Below are 21,297 nucleotides of genomic sequence, written 5' to 3'. Positions count from 1 at the left end.
CGCGCTATCTCAGAGTAAAAACCTGAGGAAATGGTTCTTCACAACAACAGCTCATCTATTTAAAGCATCAGTTAATAAAATAATTATAGTAAGAATGATCGCCAATATTCGAAACGAACAGGTACCAAAACAAGAAAACAATCGAGTTATTATTACTTGCTCACTAAGTTTGGATGGGAGTGGTAAAGTGGTGCTGACAGTTTATAGAACATATTTTAATTTGTTCGATGTGGAATTCCAGTTATTCTGACACAAACTGTTATTAGGTTTTATGAGAGGCTTTATGATTGTTTCTTGTTAGCTTGTTTGACCCAGAGATGTTTTCATCTAGTGCAGCTTCTTTCGCAAGATGGATCATTTCTGCTTCGTTTTCCTTGACTCCTACACGTGATGGCACCCACAAAAAATTTGTTTGTGAATAAATACTTGGTCGATAGTGGAATAATTTTATTTTTTATTAGCATTATAATTTCATTTGATGGATATAGTTGTTAGCTGTAAAGTTGCTAGTGTATTTAAATAGTTAGATATATTATTGTAATAATGTGCAGATCTAAGTCTACAAGCTTTAAGTGCCTCCAAAATAGCCGGTACTTCTCCAGTAAATATGCTTCAGTTTAGAAGGAGGCGTATTTTAAATTAGTCTGTGTCTGTAAGTAACGGGCTGCTAACCCTGATCAAGTTTTTGTTACAATATTGTAGATATTTTAGATTTTGGATATTAATATTTTTGATGGAATGATGGAATATTTTTAGGTTACTGTATGTTTTGGGATGGCAAGTAACGGATATATTCACAGTTGGTGGATTAGTTGGTTAAGGGGGAAGTTGTGAATTTTTTTTTTTTATTAATTTATTTAATGTCGTCCGAACCACTGGAGTTATAGACGACAACAATGGAAAATACATATTGTAACAAAGAAAGGTTAGTATTAATTACGTACTAACATTAAAGAACATTAAAGAAGATTGATATATGTAATATAAGTACAGTCTAGATATTAATTTAAATATCTTTTATGCCTACAACCGTTAAAAACTTTATAATATTGTGTAGATGAATATTGTCTCTAAGAAGGTCGCCTATGTCGCTGGGAAGGTTGAGTTTACTTCTGGTTTCCTGGAAAATTTGACATTCGGTTAAAATATGTTTAACTGTATTGTTGGTTTGACACTGGTTGCAGTATGGAGGATTGTCTCTTGTAATTCGGTAAAGATGTGTATGACAGGTGTGACCAATTCGAAGTCGAGAAAAGATGACTTGTTTTTTCCTCGGTAACACAAAGGCTTGTTTTTGTAAAACATTGTCTTTAATTTGCCTTAGTTTTTCGGAACACTGCGACCATTTGTTTTGCCACGCACAACTAACTATGTTTTTTAAGTACAATTTAAGATCACTTGGCACTATTTTATTTAATAGCACTTGACCATCACTTGTCGCTGCTTCGTGAGCTAGACGGTCCACAACCTCGTTACCATGTATTCAAATATGAGATGGAACCCAGATTAATACCACATGTTTGTTTTCCTTTGCAGCATTTTGAAGTTCTTTGTAAATGTCTTTACGAATAGGATTGCTGGAGTATATGTTTTTGATGTCACAAAGAGCATTCATTGAGTCAGTAATGATTGTATAATTTCTCTGGTCCGTTGTGTTAATGAACTTTAGAGCTTCAAGGATTGCGTATAGTTCTGCGTTCGAGATAGTCCAGTTGTTATGCAACTTAAATTTAGCATTATGAATATTACAGAAAATGGCTGCGCCGACTCCGCCCGTTGTTTTTGATGCATCTGTGTAGATCTGTCGGTAGTCGCTAAATCTATCCATAATATCTTTGAAGTTGTTTATTAATATGGCTGGTGGGGATTCATGTTTATTAAATTTTGATAGATCAGTAATTACTGGTGGTTTATTTACAGTCCATGGAGGAGGAGGGTTTTCGGAAGGATGGTATATTGACGGGAATTGTATGCTATATTTATGAAGTAATCGGTTAATTCGTTCATAGAAAGGCGGATTACATTGAGGATGAGATGAGAAGTAGTGGCTGAAACGATTGCTGTGAACGTTATGGTAGACTGGGTTATCTAGAGATGATAGAACTTTACAAGCAAACGACAAACTTAAAAAATCTCTTCTAAATTCTAAAGGGGTTTGCCCTGATTCACTACATATACTTAGTATGGGGCTTGTTCGAAAGGCACCCAAAGCGACTCACAGTCCCGTATTTTGGATTACATCTAGTTCTTTAAGAACAGATTTTTTGGCTGAGTTATATACCACTGAGCCGTAGTCAATTTTTTGATCGAACTAATGATGAAAAGATTCGTAGAAGAGTTGCCGTATCGCTGCCCCAGTTGATGTTCGACAGTGTCTTTAAAATATTAATGCTTTGCTGGCAAGTAACTTTTAGATTTTTAATGTGACTTTTCCAATTCAATGTTTTGTAAAATGTAAGACCGAGGAACTTTATTTCTTTTGCCAAGACCAGATTTTTACCATTCAATGTTAAAATTGGATTATCCCCTTTTCGCTTTTTTGAGAAGAGCATGCATTTTGTTTTTTCGTTAGAGAAACTGAGTCCTGTTTTGTCAGACCATTTCTGGAGATTATTTAATGCGCTTTGTAGGATTCTTTGGGTGGATTCTAAATTTGTTCCTCTTAATAGGATAACCACATCGTCTGCGTATAGTCTTGCTTTTACTGGATGTTGACATTATTCCAAGATATCGTTAATTGCAACAAGAAATAAAGTTACACTTAATACCGATCCCTGGGGGACTCCATTTTCCTGGATTCGACTTGATGATAGTGTTCCATTTGATCGTACTTTAAATGTTCTAAGTTGAAGAAAATTTTGAATAAATTTTAGGAATTGTCCATTAATACCCCAGGAGTGAAGCTTTTCTACTATATCATATCTCCATGTGCAATCGTAGGCTTTTGTTATATCGCAGAAAATAGCTAGACAGTGTTGTTTGTTAATGAGTGCTTCGTGAACTTCGGATTCAAGATCAACTAGGTTATCCGTCGTTGATCTATTTTGACGAAAGCCGTTTTGCTCCGGGATAAGCAATTTTTTATCTTCCAGAAACCATGTAAGACGACGGTTTATAATCTTTTCAAATAGCTTACAGGTTGACGAGGTTAGGGATATTGGTCTATAGGACTGGGGATCTGTTTTCGGTTTTTGGGGTTTAGGGATTGGGATAATATATGATTCTGACCAAGACTTTGGAAAGTAGTGCTGAATCCACATTTGGTTCAAAACATTAAGGAGGTATATTCTAGCATTTGTGCTTAGTTTTTGGAGAAAAATTATTGGTATATCATCTGGACCCGGAGAAGAGTTTTTTATGCCAAACAATGCATCGTCCATTTCTTCAAGTAAAATTGGCAGAGTTCATGTAGTCTTCCGTGTTCTCCGTGATCATTATCTCCTTTTTTTCATTTATAAATTTAAATTGAAGAAAATTTGAAGAGTAGTTGTTAGTGCTGGAATTTTGTTCGTAAAGGTCTGCAAAAATTTCTGTGATTTCTTGTGTTGAGGTAATGAATTGATCATTATGTTTTAAGAAACTAATTTGGGCGTTTTGCTGTTTTCCAGATAGTTGACGAATTTTCCTCCATAATGCAGACAGGGGAGTAGAGTTGTTGATGGATGCCACGAAAGATTTCCAGTTTTGTTTTTTAGTTTGCTTAATTTGATATCGAGATTCAGCTCTCAGTTTTTTATATTTTATTTGATTTTGTGTAGTAGGACATCGTCTGAATTTGTTAAAAGCTCGCTTGTATTTTTTGATGGCTTCGTCACATTTAGTATTCCACCACGGTACTGACGTGTGAGTTTTTAGAGTTTTGGTTTTTCCGACTGCTTTGTGGCCTGCTTCTAATATTAACTCAGAGAATTTTAGATAAGTTGAAGATATATTTGAGGTACTAGGGTCAGGGAGATATGGGAGTTTTTGGTCTATTTGGTCTGAGAAAAGTGTCCAATTTGCCTGGTCTAATTTCCATTTTGAGAGAGGAGTAGTTAAGGCGGTTTTAAAAGGACGGGTTATAAGAATAGGAAAGTGATCACTCCCGTATAAGTAGGGATGGACTTCCCAATTTAAAGATGTTTGTAGGACCGGATCGCACATGCTTAGGTAGATAACTGAGGATTCTCCTGTTTGTATATTAAATCTTGTGGGTTCTCCTGTATTCAAGATGTTTATATTGTTACTGTCAAGTAATTGTTCTAGTACTTTTCCTTTTAATGATCGAAATTTGGATCCCCAGTAGGGACTATGACTATTAAAATCTCCTAAGAGTATACGGGGAGATGGGATCTGTTGAAGTAGTTCCTCAATTACGGCAGTTGAAAAATTTTCACTCGGTGGAATATAAATGTTGCATATTGAGATCTTTATATCACTATTAATTGTGATTGCAACAGCTTCTAAGGGTGTATTTAAAGGTATTAGTTCTGCTTCGTACATTTGGTTGATATAGATTGCTACTCCACCACTTGCTTTATCTCTATTGGTCCTGTTTTTATAAAAGCATTTAAAACCCTTTAACCTTGCATGGTAAGAATCTTTGAAATGAGTTTCTTGAAGGCAAATAACTGATGGTGTTTGTTGAGCAATTAACTTTTATAACATTTCGCAACGGGTGTTGTACCCATTGAGATTCCATTGTATGATACACATCTGAATGTTAAGTACTTAAGTTTTCTTGAGAGGATGGGAGTTCGCTGTCCATTGATGCAGATGTTCTGGAGAGTTGATGCTGTAATTTTCTTTTAATGTTTGTGATTTTTGTTTTCAGCTTTTTTGAGCTTTGAGTGTACATAGTGTCCAGATCCTTAAGGAAACCTGGTACATTGTCTGTATAGGTTTTAAGAAGATCCAATATGTCTGCGTTGTGTGGGGCTGATTCAAAGAAATTTAAAGTTTGGTTATAGTTCAGTGTAAAATTGTTTTTATCGTCTTCAAACATTTGTTGTAATGGTTGCATTTCATCGTGAATGGATTTTTCCGGTTTAATTTTCTTGGGTTTGGGTTTTTGAAATGTAGGTTGTTTGTGAAGGTCTTCAAGCGGTGGTGTAGACTCTGACATTTGTCGTTTAATGGAAATCGTTGAAGTTTCTTGGGCTACCGTTTCAGATGTTTTCATTGGTTTCGTATTCTGTTTATTTCGTTCTTTGGTACTTACATTGACATTTTGATTAACTGAAGATGCGCTTATGTTTTGACAAGATTCGTCATTAGACGCTAAAGTGTTGGCGGCTTCTGTGTATTGGGCGAAATTCTCTAATGAAGTTTGCTCGTTATGTTGTAGAAGTGGGCATACTATAGCTAAGTGACCTGCTTGTTTACAAGAAAAACATTCAAGGTTGTCGGTTGCTAAGAAAATTCTGTATGATGTATTGTCGAAATTTATTATGAAAGAAGCTGGCAATATTGCATTGTTTTCTAAAGGAGTAATATACGTTTGTCGGCGAAAACTGAGAATATGACTAAATTCTGGCGAGACGCGTTTATTTTAAGAAAGTTGATAGGCGATAATAGATTTAGACCTAGCTTTATTAGCTCTGCTTCTAAAATAGAATGTGGTATGCTGGGGCATACATTGGATAAAACAATTCTTTGACTTGGAGTGATTAATTTGCGGGCAGTGAGAATTTGGTTGTTGACTTTAATTGAACCATAATTTTTTAAGAAGTTATCTACTAGTTCTTTTGAGGATAAGTAAATGCATATTCTATTTTGAGAAATCCGTGAGGCGAAAATAATATCTTTAGGATTTACAGTGCTGCCCAAGGCTATTAGATAATCTTCAATTTTTACGTCGTCAATGGAAGTAAATAAGATGGCTTGCTGTTTATCGGGAAATTTGGATGATGTTTGATTTTTTGTTGTAATTGATGCGTATGATTGGGAATTGTATTGAGTTAAAGTACTAGATATGGGAAGGTTCAGAGGAGGGTTAGGGACATGGTCCCCTGGATTTTTGTTATCCATTATTTAAACGCCACATTAATAATTTAAATTGTGGCTGAGTACGGTCCTGTTCACCTGAAGAACTTGTTTTGATGATTTCAACAAAATTTCGAAAAATGATGGGTGTTTTTATATTGACAATAAATGCTTAAATATATGTAAACAAACTTTGTTTACTTACTGGTTTTTGCAGATTCAACCGTTGATTTTAGATGGATTTGATTATAACACTGTTTTTGTTTAATGAAAACTAATTAACTAAATACTTAATGTGTTTTACTTTTTTAAACTCGATGGCTTTGGAACTCGTATTAAATACGTCTATTCACTTTGCTGTCTCGATGCGAACTCCCGAAGTTGTGAATTGTTTTAATAATAATACTAAACTACTAGACTAGATTTTTATGATATAATGGTATTTAAGATGCATAATTTAGTAAAAACTGTTTCCATCGTAAGTGTGAAGGTAATTCGTTAGCTAATACTTTAAGGCTACTACCTAGTTGAGCTAGTTTTAAACGTGCCAAGGGTCAGTCTTAGTCAGTATAAGTGATTGGTATAAGTTTAGTAGGATTCTTGTAACTGCTCCTCCCGTACGGTTTGAAATAATTTTCAAGAGATTAATTCTAGGTTAACATTATTTTTTCCAGGTATTTATATAAATTTTCCAGTTTAAAGTGCAATATACAGTTAACCCCAGACAATTAGTTAGTTTAGAGTAGGTATGTTTATTTAATGACAAATTAATATTTTATATTTTTGTGTTTACTGAATATTATATTATACTGTGTTTCTTCAGAAAAAAATTTAAAACCAGTTTTAACTGACCACTTTTCAGCGTTTGTAAAAATTTTTGCAATACTTCAGTAGGATATTCCACACTTCTGCTTTTGTTGTAGATAATCAAGTCGTTTTTGTATATACTTGTACATGTATGTAATTTAATCGGTAAACTCTGTTTGCCCAGGATGATATTTATTGCAATCAGAAACATTGTTGCAGAAATAAAGGCTACTGGAAACTGCAGAGATAAAAGTACTGAGAAGAATTATAGCAAATACGCTGAGAGATCGTCACCAATCGGCAGAAGAAGTATCGGACGACCGCTCAAAAGATGGAGTTACAACCTTCCATATTAGGTATTAATCCGCCAATGAACAAACAGAATTGCTTATAAAAAGGAAGAAGAATAAGCAAAAGAAGAAACATTGTTGTCCCCAAAATGGAGCCTTGAGGAATTTCATTTTCAAGAGACCTTAAATAAGAATTAGACTCATAGACTGTTTGTCTATGAGTTAAAAAAATTGTATGAAAGCTAATTTGGCGATTTCCCATTTTCAACGAAAAAATAGATGTAAAAGAAGTAGAGCTAGAAATATTTCTGGATAAATTTAATTCCCCGGAAGAAATGATCAAGGAGAAACGCTACTAGGATTCTTACTACAGAATAATTTATTCAACATGAACAGCTTTGTTCAAAAAAAGATGCTCAGAAAATTTACCTGGGAAAGTCCAAACGGTAGAACAAGGAACGAAATCGACTATATCATAAGTGACAAAAAACAACTAATTAAAGATGGAACAGTAATCAACAAAGGAACACTACGGGCGATAGTCCAAATCAACATAAAAACATATTGATTACTAATAAATCTCATGGTATCTGAACACCCCCATTAGATATCAAACAATATCAGGAACATATCAATAATAAGCTACTAATGCATTAAACTTTTGAAAACGATCTTAACGACTTGAAAAATTGCATCATAAACGCCTAACAAAAGTCAACGAGTGCATTGTCCTAAAAAAAAATTAGATAGCTATGGATATAACTCCATATACTAAAACGCTGCTAGATCAAAGAATAAAATGAGAAGCAATAACAATGCAGACAACCACACTCTAAGAAAAATGAATAAAACTGTTTTAAATTTAATTAGGAGAGACTTAAAACAATCTAAAACCGATAATATTAAACGCACTCTAGAGGAAAATAACAGCCTTAAAGTTCTGCGTAGAAAGCTAACGAATGGAAAATGCGAAGTTCATAAATTAAGAAACAAGCAAAATGAAATATTATCAAGCAGAGACAAGTTAATATAGATTGTCGAAGAGTTCGAGGAATTATATGGATATAGACGAAAAGATCAAACAGGAATACAAATAGCCATCTCAAAGAAGATCATGAATCAAGGTTCCGGACTAATGCCAGAGATAAAGGTAGATGGGATTCGACAAGTATTAAGACAAATGAAAAATAACAAAGCCAACGGGAGAGGATGGAATTGTAATAGAAGCTATCGTAAATGGAGGAGATATGCTATTAAGTAAATTAAGGAAACTGTGTAATCTATGTTTGCAGCCAAGAGAGGTGCCCAAAAAATAAAACAATTCTATGACCAAAACTAAATTTATGACAAATATGGTCCCCAATAACCATTTAACTATTTAAGACAAAGTGGTAGAACTGATGGAGAGATATACGTATTTGGGTCATGAAATAAGAATTAGCAGGGATAACCAAACATGCGAAATCAAAAGACGAATTACATGGACAAGGGCAGCCTTTGGAAAACGACGAGACACACTTAGGGCCAACATATCAATTAGCCTCAAAAGAAAAGCACTTGACCAATGCGTATTACCGGTCATGACCTATGGAGCGCAAAATATGAATCTAGCTAAGACTATGGCTTCGAAATTGAGAGTGGCACAGAGACGAATGAAACGGTCTATGCTGGGTGTGACGTTGCAGGTCCGAATAAGAAACGAAGGTCTGCAAAGAAGGACGAGCATTCGAGCATTGCTAATGTTATGAAACGCATAGCGGAACTGAAATGGAATTGGGCAGGCCATGTATCAAGAATGCACGACTCACGATGGACGAGCAAAATTACAAATTGGAGGCAAAGAGCAGACAAACGTAGTAGAAGAAGAGCACCTACACGCGTATTACCAAAAATTGGCAACAGAAAGCACAAAATCGTAATAAATGGAGCAGTTTAGGTGAGGCCTATGTCCAGCAGTGGACGTGATAAATGAAGGCTGAATGATGATAATGATGATGATGATGATGATATCATATTAGGAACAAGATTTTATTGTGCCTTTGAAATCAACGTTTCGTCAGGTAACCTTTGCCTGCCTTTGTCCAGATTCTAAAATAATCAATATTAAGAACACAAAGTTATTGTAAAATATATAAAAAAATTAAACGTAAAGCGAGACACTAACATATTAGTGAATTGACAGACAATAAAAATTGATATATGATATCTTATTGTTTACTGTCATTAATATACAGTGATGAGTGCCTTAAGATCCGGCAAAATAACGCAAAAGATAGAAAACATAATACGTTGTGAATTAAAAAGAAATGAAAGTATAGAGGTAGGAAATTATCGATAGAAACCTCTAATTTACATTAAATTACATTAGGACTATCGATAGTTTCCCACCTTTAGACGTTAGCTTATGAGCTAGTTGACTTTAGTCATAATATTACAAGTATGACGTCGAACATTTATATTTTTTAAATTTCGCATAAAGTTAAAACTGATTGAAGGCAATAAAGCAAATAAGTAAACAGTTTAATTTGTAGTAATTTGATAATTAATTCTATGTTGACGAATACAGAATAACAAGCTATGATAATTCTGTATTGAGAAGAGTGTATGCGACGTCTCAAATCATAGTTTATTATTAATCAATATTTTAATTTTTTATAAAAAAATGCTTCTACTTAAACTGTTTTACTTACATTACGTGATACGTATTACTATGACTGAAGTCAACCAGCTCATAAGCTAACGTCTAAAGGTGGGAAATTTTCGATAATTCTAATGTAATGTAAAGTATATTATAGGTTAATATCGATAATTTCTCACCTCTACTACTTTCATCTCTTTTTATTTCACAACGTATTATGTTTTCTATCTTTTGCGTTATTTTGCCGGTTCTTAAGGCAAATGGGCTTACTTTGCCGGTTCTGTATAATTATGTTTACATGGGCATATCGTTGGTATTTTTGAAAAAGGTAAATTGGAGACATGCTATAACGTTTAGAGTTTTTTCTTTGGTGTTATTTTATTTAGATTCTGTGTATCTTTTTTGTCAATAATTACGTATATATATATATATATATATATATATATATATATATATATATATATATATATATATATATATATATATATATATTTACTTACAACTATCATCATCAGAAGCATTACAGCTCGTCAGACAAAACCTTCTTCAAAACAATCTTTCATTTGCCCCTGTCCCTGGCAACTCTTCTCCATGCTTTCCATACAAACTCCGATGGATTTTAGATCATCGTCTATGTTATCTTAATACCTAAGTTTTGGTCTTCCTCTGGTTCGTGTTCCCACTGGTCCTTTTAGTGCTAATTTAATACATTTTACAACGTTATATATTCTCCTTAGAATTTTTCTCTCGAAACGTTTAAGCAATTCTTGGTCGTTCGGTGTAAGTGACCACGTTTCTGACCCGTATTTTAACACTGGCCTTATTAGTGTTTTATATATAGTAACTTTAATTTTTTTGGGTAGTTTTGGGGTCATCTGTTTCCTCAAGCCATAATAGCATTTATTGGAAAGCACTATTCTTCTTTTCAACTTACAACGATAGGAGTAAAAAAATTTGTTTGTTAAAAGTTGAAATTATTCGATATAGTTGTACCCATTAATATTGCTTTACATAATAAACTTATTAGATATTTTTAGAATTCTGCCTGCAATAGCGGTTCGTAGGTCATTGAAAAGTTCATTTGAATAATCCTCTGAGATAATTTCGGGATGTTTGATATGAAGGACATTGAATAAAAAGTCGCACACAATAAGGAGACAATCTGTATCTTGATGTCTAATAGTTAGGCACTTAGAGCAGTTAAATCCATCAATTGCGGGTTATAAACGATAAGAAGTATAGTGAAATACATTAAAGGAGTAGGGGATTAAAGTGTTTCTAGGGGAGATTCAGGCACCATCAGTTCAATACGGTGTCGCTGGCTTGGTATCAAAGAAAATCAGTAACTGTGTAACAAGCTTTACTCCCTTCTCTGATAGAATAATGGCACTACAACTTCAGTCAAATAAACAAATTATAAATATTATACAAGTATATGCTCCTACGGCTGATAAAGATGATGATGAAATTGAAAGTTTCTACTACGATCTGGAACAAATTCTAAAATCAATGAAGAAACATCACACTACAGTAGTAATGGGCGATTTTAATGCCAAAATTGGATATGGATGTGTGGACGGTTATGTGGGTGACTATGGATTAGGAGAACGAAACGAACGAGGAGACCGTATGGTACAATTTTGTCAAGCGGAGGAGTTAGTAGTTGCTAACACTCTTTTCAAGTTACCTAACAGACGACTGTACACATGGAAATCTCCGAGTGACACCAAAGGTAGAGTAGTCAGAAATCAAATTGACTTTGTCCTTGTTAGACAAAGATTCCGCAACTCTGTACTCTCAGCTAAAACCTACCCAGGAGCAGATATAGGCTCGGATCACAATCCTGTAGTAGTCACATTAAGAATAAAACTAAAGATCATTCAAAAACACATACAGAAACAAATTGACGTGAGAAGACTGAGTGAACAACATATAAAAGATAAAACAATAGTGAACATCAAAGAAAATTTACAAAATATAGAGAAACTGAATAGAAATACTGATAACATAGACCAAAAATGGGAGAATATTAAACATGCCGTAATGCCGGCAGGGAGAGAAAATTTAACACCGAAAGAAAGGAAACATAAAGAATGGATGAATGAGGAAATACTACAGGTGATGTGTGAAAGAAGGGTACACAAAACAAATAATCCAATAAGATACAAAGAAACAGATAAACTGATAAAAAAGAAAATAAGAGAAGCTAGAGAAAGATGGCTAAGTGAGCAATGCCAGGAGTTGGAACAACTAGAGCGAAAATATGACTTTTTTAATGTACACAAAAAGATTAAAGAAATAACAGGAAGGAGAAGAACAACACAGACAGGACAGATCAAAGATACAGATGGTATACTCATAACAGATTTACAACAAAAAATGAATCGATTGACAGAATACATATCACAACTTTTTGATGACAAAGATAGACAAGAAATCTCAAACGAATATACAGATGATACAGGGCCTGATATAATCAGAGAAGAAATAGATTATGCAATCAAACAAGCGAAAAGTGGTAAGGCCCCCGGTCCTGATAAAACTCCCGTAGAACTGCTCAAACTTATGGACGATGAATCTATTAAAATACTCCTAGATCTATTTAACACAATATATAGAACTGGAATAATACCTAGGGAATGGCTCCGTTCGACCTTTATACTACTGCCAAAAAAGGCAAATACAAGGGAATGCAGCGAATATCGTACGATAGCTTTGATGAGTCATGCTCTAAAACTGTTCCTGAAAATAATCCATAATAGGATCTATAGTAAATTAGACGCAGACATCAGTAACACTCAGATGGGATTCAGAAAAGGGCTGGGTACAAGAAAGGCTCTGTTTGCAATGAACGTTTTCTCACAGAGATGCTTAGACATGAACCAAGAAATTTACACCTGCTTTATTGATTTTGAAAAGGCCTTTGACAAAGTACAACATGAACCACTAAGACAAATTCTAATAAAGAAAAATATATACAGCCGAGATATTCGAATTATATGCAACCTGTATTGGAATCAAACAGCAAATGTGAAGGTTGAGGGTAGGCTAACAGAAGAAATTCAAATCCGTCGAGGAGTCCGGCAGGGATGCATCTTGTCGCCACTTTTATTTAATCTGTAAAGTGAAGCTATTTGTGAACAAGCACTCGAGGAAGAAGATCTTGGTCTGATAATAAATGGTGAGACGATCAACAATATAAAGTATGCTGACGATACGGTTCTCCTAACGGGAACGCTAGTAGAACTACAACATCTCGTTCAAAGTCTCAATATATACTGTAACAGTTACTGCTTGAAAATTAATTTGAAAAAAACTAAATTTATGGTAATCACGAAATCAAAGAACATCAGAGCTAATCTTGTAATAGACAATACAACGATTGAGCGTGTGTCCTGTTATAAATATCTAGGTGCTTGGATCACAGACGATACTGATCAAACAAAAGAGATTAGATGTAGAATAGAAATCGCTAGATCAGTCTTTAATAGAATGTGCAAACTCTTTTGCAATCGTGATATCAACATAAAGTTACGAATACGAATGCTGCGGTGTTATGTCTTTTCTACCCTGTTGTATGGAGTAGAGGCTTGGACACTAAAACAGTTGACCACAAAAAACATCGAAGCTTTCGAGATGTGGTGCTATAGGCGCATTCTCAGAATATCATGGATGAACCGCGTCACTAACACGCAAGTACTACAAACTTTAGACAAAAGATGCGAAATTCTAAATGAGATAAAAACTAGAAAGATGGAATACTTGGGGCACATTGTGAGAGGTGAAAAGTACGAACTTTTAAAAAATATCATGCAGGGCAAAATTAAGGGCAAAAGAAGTGTGGGAAGAAGAAAAATATCGTGGCTTCGTAATCTACGTGAATGGTTCGGGTGTAGTTCGATTGAACTTTTTAGGCGCACTGCTAACAAAGTCGCAGTGGCCATGATGATTTCCAATCTCCGCTAGCAGTGGCACGAGAAGAAGAAGGGGAGAAATAAATATTTGTTTTGAAACTTAGAACGTGGTTGTAATAGGTGTCTATCATACCCACTTCCACTAGAAAATTCATCTTGATAACTGCAACGATACCCATTTTTTGTAATTCTGTTTCAACGATATTGTTTGGAATTTTAGGGAATAAATTTGAAATTACAGGTCTTTGCTGGCGTAACAAATCTTCATATCTCCATTTGTTACTGATTTATCTTAACGTATTTGTATGAGTGAAGAAGCGTGTCGACCGTACTTTTTGTAAAGAAGTATGATATGCATATTCTGTTGTATGAAATTCTCAGCAGTTCTGCAAATTGTGTAAATAAGACGTAACGTAGAGCTACTATTGATCCAATTGCTATGATGTAATTGCAGATTTTAATGTCATCACAATGATATTTTCTCTTTTAGAATCACCCCCTTAAGTTAAATATTATTATAAATATAATATACATTCAGTCGCTGAGTAAAATTTTTGTTTAATAAAACGTTTAAATAGTTTTGTTGCGTTTCTTGAACTATAAATCTAATTTTGGGATTTAAAAATACGCTCTATTGATATTTCCATTTTTTTATTTTATCTACACCACTGCACGTCAACGACATTTGCAGGGTGTGTATTTTATTGTAGTTGCCATTTTGCGTGTCTGCATTACAACATTTTGTGTCTGCCGGATGTAAATTCCAATCACTGTACTGTGGGTCAGGAATTGTGACTAGACTGCTGTCATCACACTAGAATGATGATGCCATCAAGAATTTTATTGCGTAATTTTTTATGTAAATGTTTGTAAATGTTATTTTCATTCTTTATGGCTATTGTATTTCATTTCTTTTGCCCTTAAATATGCCAGTCGAGAAACATACGTCAAATTAATGGTATTTGCGTATGTATATGATTGCGATGGTTATAAAAGTACACATATGAATAAATCCTCCTAAATTTTTTCATACACTAACACCAATCTTATTTTATCAGGGTTAGCTAAAACAGTTATTATTAAACAATTTGTGTAAGCTGAATATTTAATAATACTATGTGACAATTATTAGGTATGTTCTATATTGTTTATGAATGAACCACAATAAGGTGTACATCAGGGACGTATAAACACAGATGGACTCAGTTATTTACATAAAAATGTGAAGCCAAAATTATTTGACTAGGTCACATTCTCAGCACCTTCAAATGTCACGTTTTTTTATTAAAATATCTTATTCGTGTATCGCTGAAAATATTACTATATTTATTTTATACTCTACAGGTGCTATCAAACCAAAATAATAATTTACTACTTATATTAATATATTTAATTGTAATTAAAACATCAAGTGTGCACATAGTGTGCACATTATTTAATAGTAGCGTATAACAGATATCAACCAATTATTTTATATGTAGAATCCCTGAAAACTATTAATGGCAACGGTGTTTCTCTGTCTTATGGCTTTACGTCAAACTTCAAATGCTATTCCATGTCATGTCCATGTTTGTTTACTTTTTACCCAAGATCAGGAAAAGTTGTTTTTTGATATTTTGGCTGTATTTTAAGTAATATTTGTAAATAGTGAAATAAACATATTATAATAATGGTTGTCAGAGATTGCCTTTACCTATTAGAACAATTTGTTGGATGAAAGGCGTAGTGGTGTTAGGCCACGAAAAAAAGAGACAGTATGAAGTAGGCCATTAATGTCATGTAAGTGTGTTGATATTGCAAGTTTGTTATTATTGCATATAATAATATTTAAGTAAATGTAATACTGTATTCTGTGGAAAATAAAAGCAAATAAAACCGAATCCAACCTACGCAAACCTCTTAAAACGGGTAGTTTTTTGGTGGTGCGACATTGTGGCGACCGTGACAGGACTTTTTGAGTTGGATTTCGGTGTGAATTTTGTAGTTCTGGACCAGTGAGTTTTTACCGCGTTCTTTTGGTTTGTGATTTGTATTGAGAACGTTTCGGTGGTTTTGAACCAAACCCACGATGGCAGCAGAATTGGAAAATAGAAAGAAAACCAGAAGAGTATTAAGGGCTATTTTTACGCGTACGGCCAACGAGTTAGAAGGTCTTATGAAAGCAGAATCATTGGACTACGAGTCAATAGAAGTGTCATGGGAACTGTTAAAATGTAAGTTTGACGAGTTACAGTCAATTGACTCCCAAATTACTGAATTATCGTTTGAAAGTTCTACTGAAACGGAGCTAGAAGCAGAGATAGAGAGTTGTGATGTGTATTTGAGAAAGTTTTCCAAGTGTAGAACCAGATATAACAAGCTGATGGAAGAAACGAAGACTGAAGCATCCAGCAGGCATAGTGCAGTGTCCCAGAATGCAGATGAGCCAGAGTTAACAGGTATGAGAAAATTTAGATTACCTACTATTGAATTTAAAAAATATGATGGCAGTATCAAAGGTTGGTTGGCATTCTGGGCACAATTCAAAAGATTCATGAGGATGATTCTATTGATTGCCATGATAAGATAGAATATTTAATTCAAGCCACAGTACCAGGTAGTAGAGCACGTCAACTAGTAGAGAGCTATCCAGCTATGGCTGACAATTATAGTAAAATTATGGAAAGTATGCAAAGCAGATTTGGCAGAGAAGACTTACAGATAGAAGTATACATTAGAGAGTTACTAAAACTCATTTTGAGTAAGTCTGCATCTAAACAAAAGATTGATATATCTAAACTGTATCACAGCATTGAAACTCAACTGCGAGCACTGGAGACATTAGGTATCACATCTGACAAGTGTTCAGCAATGCTCTTTCCATTAATCGAATCTTGTTTACATCAGGAATTGCTTAGGGTATGGCAACGCTCCACAAATATTGATTGTAGAGATGGGACATTGGAAAACAGGTTGAAACTGTTGATGACTTTTCTCAGAAATGAAGTAGAGAATGAACAAAGAATTGCTTTAGCTGCTGAAGGTTTTGGATTGTCTGAAGAAGTGGCTTCATCCTCTAAAGCTAGTGTCAAGAAATCATCAGGTTTTCCAACTGCTGCTAATTTAATTAATTGTGAAATTTCAGCTTGTGTCTTTTGTTCAGGTACACATGGTAGTGAAGATTGCTTTGAGGCACAAAAAATGACATTTGTTCAAAAAAGGGATATTCTCATTGGGAAGAAGGCTTGTTTTAGATGTCTAAAAGTGGGACATCAGACAAAAAGATGTAAAACAAGGCTAAGATGTGTTATCTGTAGCCAAGCTCATGTAGTCTTGATGTGCCCCAGTTTAACAATAAGTCAAGATAAGCATAGTAATAGTCAAAATAAGAACATGTCTTCTAAGGATGTCATAAACGACCAGGCTTTGACTAACCAAACTAAAGGTCATGTATTTTTGCAAACGTTGAGAGTCACTTTAACTGGTATATTTGGTAATAGTAGAGTTGTTCGTGCCTTAATTGATAGTGGGTCACAAAGATCATATATATTAAAGGACACAGCTTTAAAATTGGGTTATCCAGTTAAACGACAGGAAAAAATTGTTCATTGTCTGTTTGGAGGGTCAGAAGTTGCAAACTTTCATAACTGTTATGAAGTCACAATACAGGGTAAGAACTCTACATATTCTTTTGAGGCCTTAGATCAATTAACAATTTGTAGTGATGTGGCTCCAGTATTTCATGGTCCATGGAGGGAACAAGCCAAGAACCTTAATATTGATTTATCTGATGATCTCCAACCTGGACCAATTGAACTGTTGCTGGGAGCAGATGTCGCTGGTTATTTGTATACAGGGGGTCGTCATAAGCTAGATTGTGGGCTAGTAGCTATAGAAACTCTCATTGGATGGACACTTATGGGAAAAATACCTACCAGTAGTAAACATTCTGATGTTGTCATGTCCACATTGAATCTTCTCATAAAGGATGCTTCCTTAAGTGAGCTTTGGGAGTTGGAAGCAATTGGTATTAAAGAGCCTACAGATAGATATACCAAAGAGGAGGCTGCTTTAGCTGCTAGAGATTTTTTTATGCAGACTGTAAGTGTAGATAAGATGGGCCGCTACGAGATTCGTCTTCCTTGGTTGGATGGTCACCCTCCTCTCCCCAGTAATTGTGAGTTGTCGGAAAAAAGACTAAATTCCACTCTTCAAAAGTTGAAACGTGATGATCTTTTTGAAAGGTATGATGATGTTTTTGCTGACTGGCAAGCTGAGGGTATAATTGAGCTAGTTGGAAAGTTAAATGATGTTGATAACAGTCTAGGACATTTTTTACCTTACTGCCCAGTAGTAAAGGAAGAAAGTACTACCAAGGTACGTCCAGTGTTTGATGCATCTGCACATTCAAAGAATAAACCTTCACTTAACCACTGTTTAGAGAAAGGTCCAAATCTAATTCAGTTAATTCCTTCAATGTTTGTAAGGTTTAGAGAAAACAAAATAGGAGTGATTTCTGATTTTTAAAGAGCATTTCAACAAATAGGTGTGCATGAAAGGGGACTGTGATTTCCTCAAATTTTTATGGGTTGACACAGAAGGTCAGACAGTAGTTTTTAGTCATAAACGTGTAGTATTCGGTGTTAACAGTAGTCCATTTTTATTAGGGATGACACTAGAGTACCACTTAGCAAGATACCTGGAAAAGGGCTCTACATCAGAATCACTGTATACTTTAGATGTTGTGAAGAGGTTAAGTCAAAGCTTCTATGTAGACAACTGTGTTACAAGCTTACCTGATGAAGAAATGGTGTCAAGGTTTATTACAGAGTCTGTAGCAGTTATGGCAGAGGGACAGTTTGAACTAAGAGGGTGGGAGCGTACAAGAAATGCTGAAGTTAGTGGAACTGAAGAGATATGTCCTGTTCTTGGTATGAACTGGCATCCTGTACGAGATGTTTTGACAGTTAATTTGAAATTCTTAAGAGAGGACACTGACTTAGAAAATATGGTAGTGACTAAACGTAGAATCCTTTCTATAGCCCAGAAAGTATTTGATCCTATTGGATATTTATGTCCCGCTCTATTAGTGCCCAAACTTATGTTGCAAAAGTTGTGGGAGAAGAGCTTGGCATGGGACGAACCACTGGATGAAGTCATCTCTGAAGAGTTTAAAATTTGGTTGAAAGATTTACCTTATCTTGAGAAGATTGAATTGCCTCGATGGGTACACATGAATGGTGAGACATTACAAAATTTAAGTATCCATATTTTTTGTGATGCAAGCAAACTGGCCTATGCTTGTGCCATCTTTTTGCGAGTGAGTTTTCCTGGTAAAGATGGAAGTGTTCGACTGTGCAAAGTTAAGACAGCTAAGGGATATTTATTGAGACCTGTCCAGCGTCTTTACCCACTAAAGTGTTGTACTGTTCCTGAGTTCGAGCTTCAGAATGATGTGAAGACGTCAATGAAGGATGACAGTGAATTAAATGGTACTCCACATGTTCCTGAGTTGGCTGCGAGAGACTCCAGTTCCGAAGACGAATACTGTGAGAGTGCGGGAGTGTTTAAAGTCAGTATTCCGACAAATAGTGCAAAGGTTTCTAAAGTGAAAATCACACGTACGGGGACGGGCTTCTAAAGTGCCAAAACGTTATTTGGAGTAGTGATTGTCAAAAACTGTATACTTATTAGCAATTTTTAATTTTTTGTATAATGGTTTTGTAGTATGTCTCTTTAGATTTTGTGAGCAATATTTTACTTTATCAGAATATTCCTCAGGTGGGAGTATGTCAGAGATTGCCTTTACCTATTAGAACAATTTGTTGGATGAAAGGCGTAGTGGTGTTAGGCCACGAAAAAAAGAGACAGTATGAAGTAGGCCATTAATGTCATGTAAGTGTGTTGATATTGCAAGTTTGTTATTATTGCATATAATAATATTTAAGTAAATGTAATACTGTATTCTGTGTAAAATAAAAGCAAATAAAACCGAATCCAACCTACGCAAACCTCTTAAAACGGGTAGTTTTTTGGTGGTGCGACAATGGTGCTACAGTATTGCATTTGCAAAAAAACGAAATATTTACATCCCAATGTCTCATTTAATTTGTAAGTACTGTTTGTTTACATTATTAAGATGAGGAACTGAGGAAGTCTGTTTGTTTACATTTTAAAATATGTCTTTCATAGGCGTACCATTGCGTTTATTCATATTCATTAATGTATTGAACAAGATATTAGTTCATGAAATTAGTATAGACATTTTTAAATTGTAAGTAGACATCATCTGATTAAAAAGATCTGTTAAGTAGCTTTTTAATTTAATATTTCTCATAAATTTAAATAAATTAATGAAATGAATAAAACTCATTTATTTTTCTATGTAGGTTTCCAAATAATATTGATTAATGATGAAACTTACTCTAAACTTCAATAAAGAAAACAGTATAAAAACCTTTCAAAAGCATCCTTTTTGGTTATTAAAACTTGTAAGGAAACTGAAAAATATTTCAGATTTTTTAATAAAACTCTAAATATCTACAACAGACGAGTTAAAAACCTTATGAATATTTTGATTAACAAAACCATAGAAAATGTCCCAAAATCAATTTATGAGCATTTTGGTGACCATATGTACGCGCTATCTCAGAGTGATGGTCACTCTATGCAACTTTTAAAAATAGCTTTCCAATAATTTATACATTTTCACGCCTACTTTTTAACAAGAAGGTATATTTGCAAATAATTTTATGTCAAATGCCTGCAAGACCTTTGGAATGATCAATAAATATTTTTGTAGCAGAAACCCTTACTACGAGGAATCTATTCATATTGTATTAAAACAAATTTGTCACAATTTGAAAAAATATGTAATAATACAATATCAATAAATATGGGTATGCACTTAAATTTGACAAATGCATATTTTTTAATTGTATTTTTTTTTCGTAGGATTATTTGATACCTATTAAAAAATTAACTTGAGCTCAACTATATTTTATTGTAATAATTTTAAAGCAAATAAAATTGTATTTTATTTTTTCTATAAAAACGTGTTTTTATACATTATTACTACTTCCAATTATTAACGTCTGAATAATTATCCCCGCAAGAAAAAATTCAAGCACGCTTATGCTCATTAAGGAAGTATCACAGTCTATCGATACCCGTTTTACTCCCCTTTACCCTCTTGTCCAGGAATATCGAAGCTTTAAAACAGCGTGTGTCTAAGGTATCTTATTGCTGAGTCCATCTATGTTTATACGTCCATGGTGTACATATTGTCAAGAAGTCGCTAAAATAAAGAAGTATATGGGAACTGGAACGGGAGCCGGTAATATGTATAAACCAAAACTTCTCTGGTTTACGGTAGCTAATACTTTTTAAAAGATAATGTAGAAGAAAATGAGTCAGAATCTAATTTGGTAAATTTTATTTTTCCCTTAATTTCTATAAATATTAAGACAAAACAGATGCTGATGTTTTCTTTTTTCAGTGTTTTCTATATTCTGTCATTCTGTACTACCAATCGACTGAGCCTTCATCTATTTAATAGTTAGGAAAGTATTCTCTTTTTTGCTTAGCTTCAGGCAAATAGTTACGCTTAACTAGACCATTTGAGTTCACACTGCCAATTTAGAGGAATTATTTGCCTTGTTTCATTATAATTAATATCTGCTGTAACTATTGTATCATTTCCCTT

At 34.2% G+C, this 21,297-nt stretch overlaps 3 protein-coding genes across 3 annotated transcripts; 2 read left to right on the top strand and 1 right to left on the bottom strand.

The window, feature by feature from the left end:
• Positions 1 to 3,384: 3,384 nt before the first annotated feature.
• LOC140431490 (uncharacterized) lies at positions 3,385 to 4,482 on the bottom strand. Its single transcript, XM_072519408.1, has one exon. It carries the CDS (start codon positions 4,480 to 4,482, stop codon positions 3,385 to 3,387), a length of 1,098 nt encoding a protein of 365 aa, XP_072375509.1.
• An 11,765-nt stretch (positions 4,483 to 16,247) lies between these two features.
• Positions 16,248 to 18,119, top strand: LOC140431489 (uncharacterized). Its single transcript, XM_072519407.1, has one exon. The coding sequence runs from the start codon at positions 16,248 to 16,250 to the stop codon at positions 18,117 to 18,119; it is 1,872 nt and encodes a 623-aa protein (XP_072375508.1).
• Positions 18,120 to 18,144: 25 nt separating this feature from the next.
• LOC140431488 (uncharacterized) lies at positions 18,145 to 19,233 on the top strand. The gene has a single exon (XM_072519406.1). The coding sequence runs from the start codon at positions 18,145 to 18,147 to the stop codon at positions 19,231 to 19,233; it is 1,089 nt and encodes a 362-aa protein (XP_072375507.1).
• The last annotated feature ends 2,064 nt before the right edge of the window (positions 19,234 to 21,297 follow it).

This window comes from Diabrotica undecimpunctata, unplaced genomic scaffold (genome assembly GCF_040954645.1).
Source record: "Diabrotica undecimpunctata isolate CICGRU unplaced genomic scaffold, icDiaUnde3 ctg00000858.1, whole genome shotgun sequence".
Taxonomy (NCBI): domain Eukaryota; kingdom Metazoa; phylum Arthropoda; class Insecta; order Coleoptera; family Chrysomelidae; genus Diabrotica; species Diabrotica undecimpunctata.
Note: the sequence above shows the minus strand (reverse complement) of the source record. Positions and strands in the feature narration are given on the sequence as shown.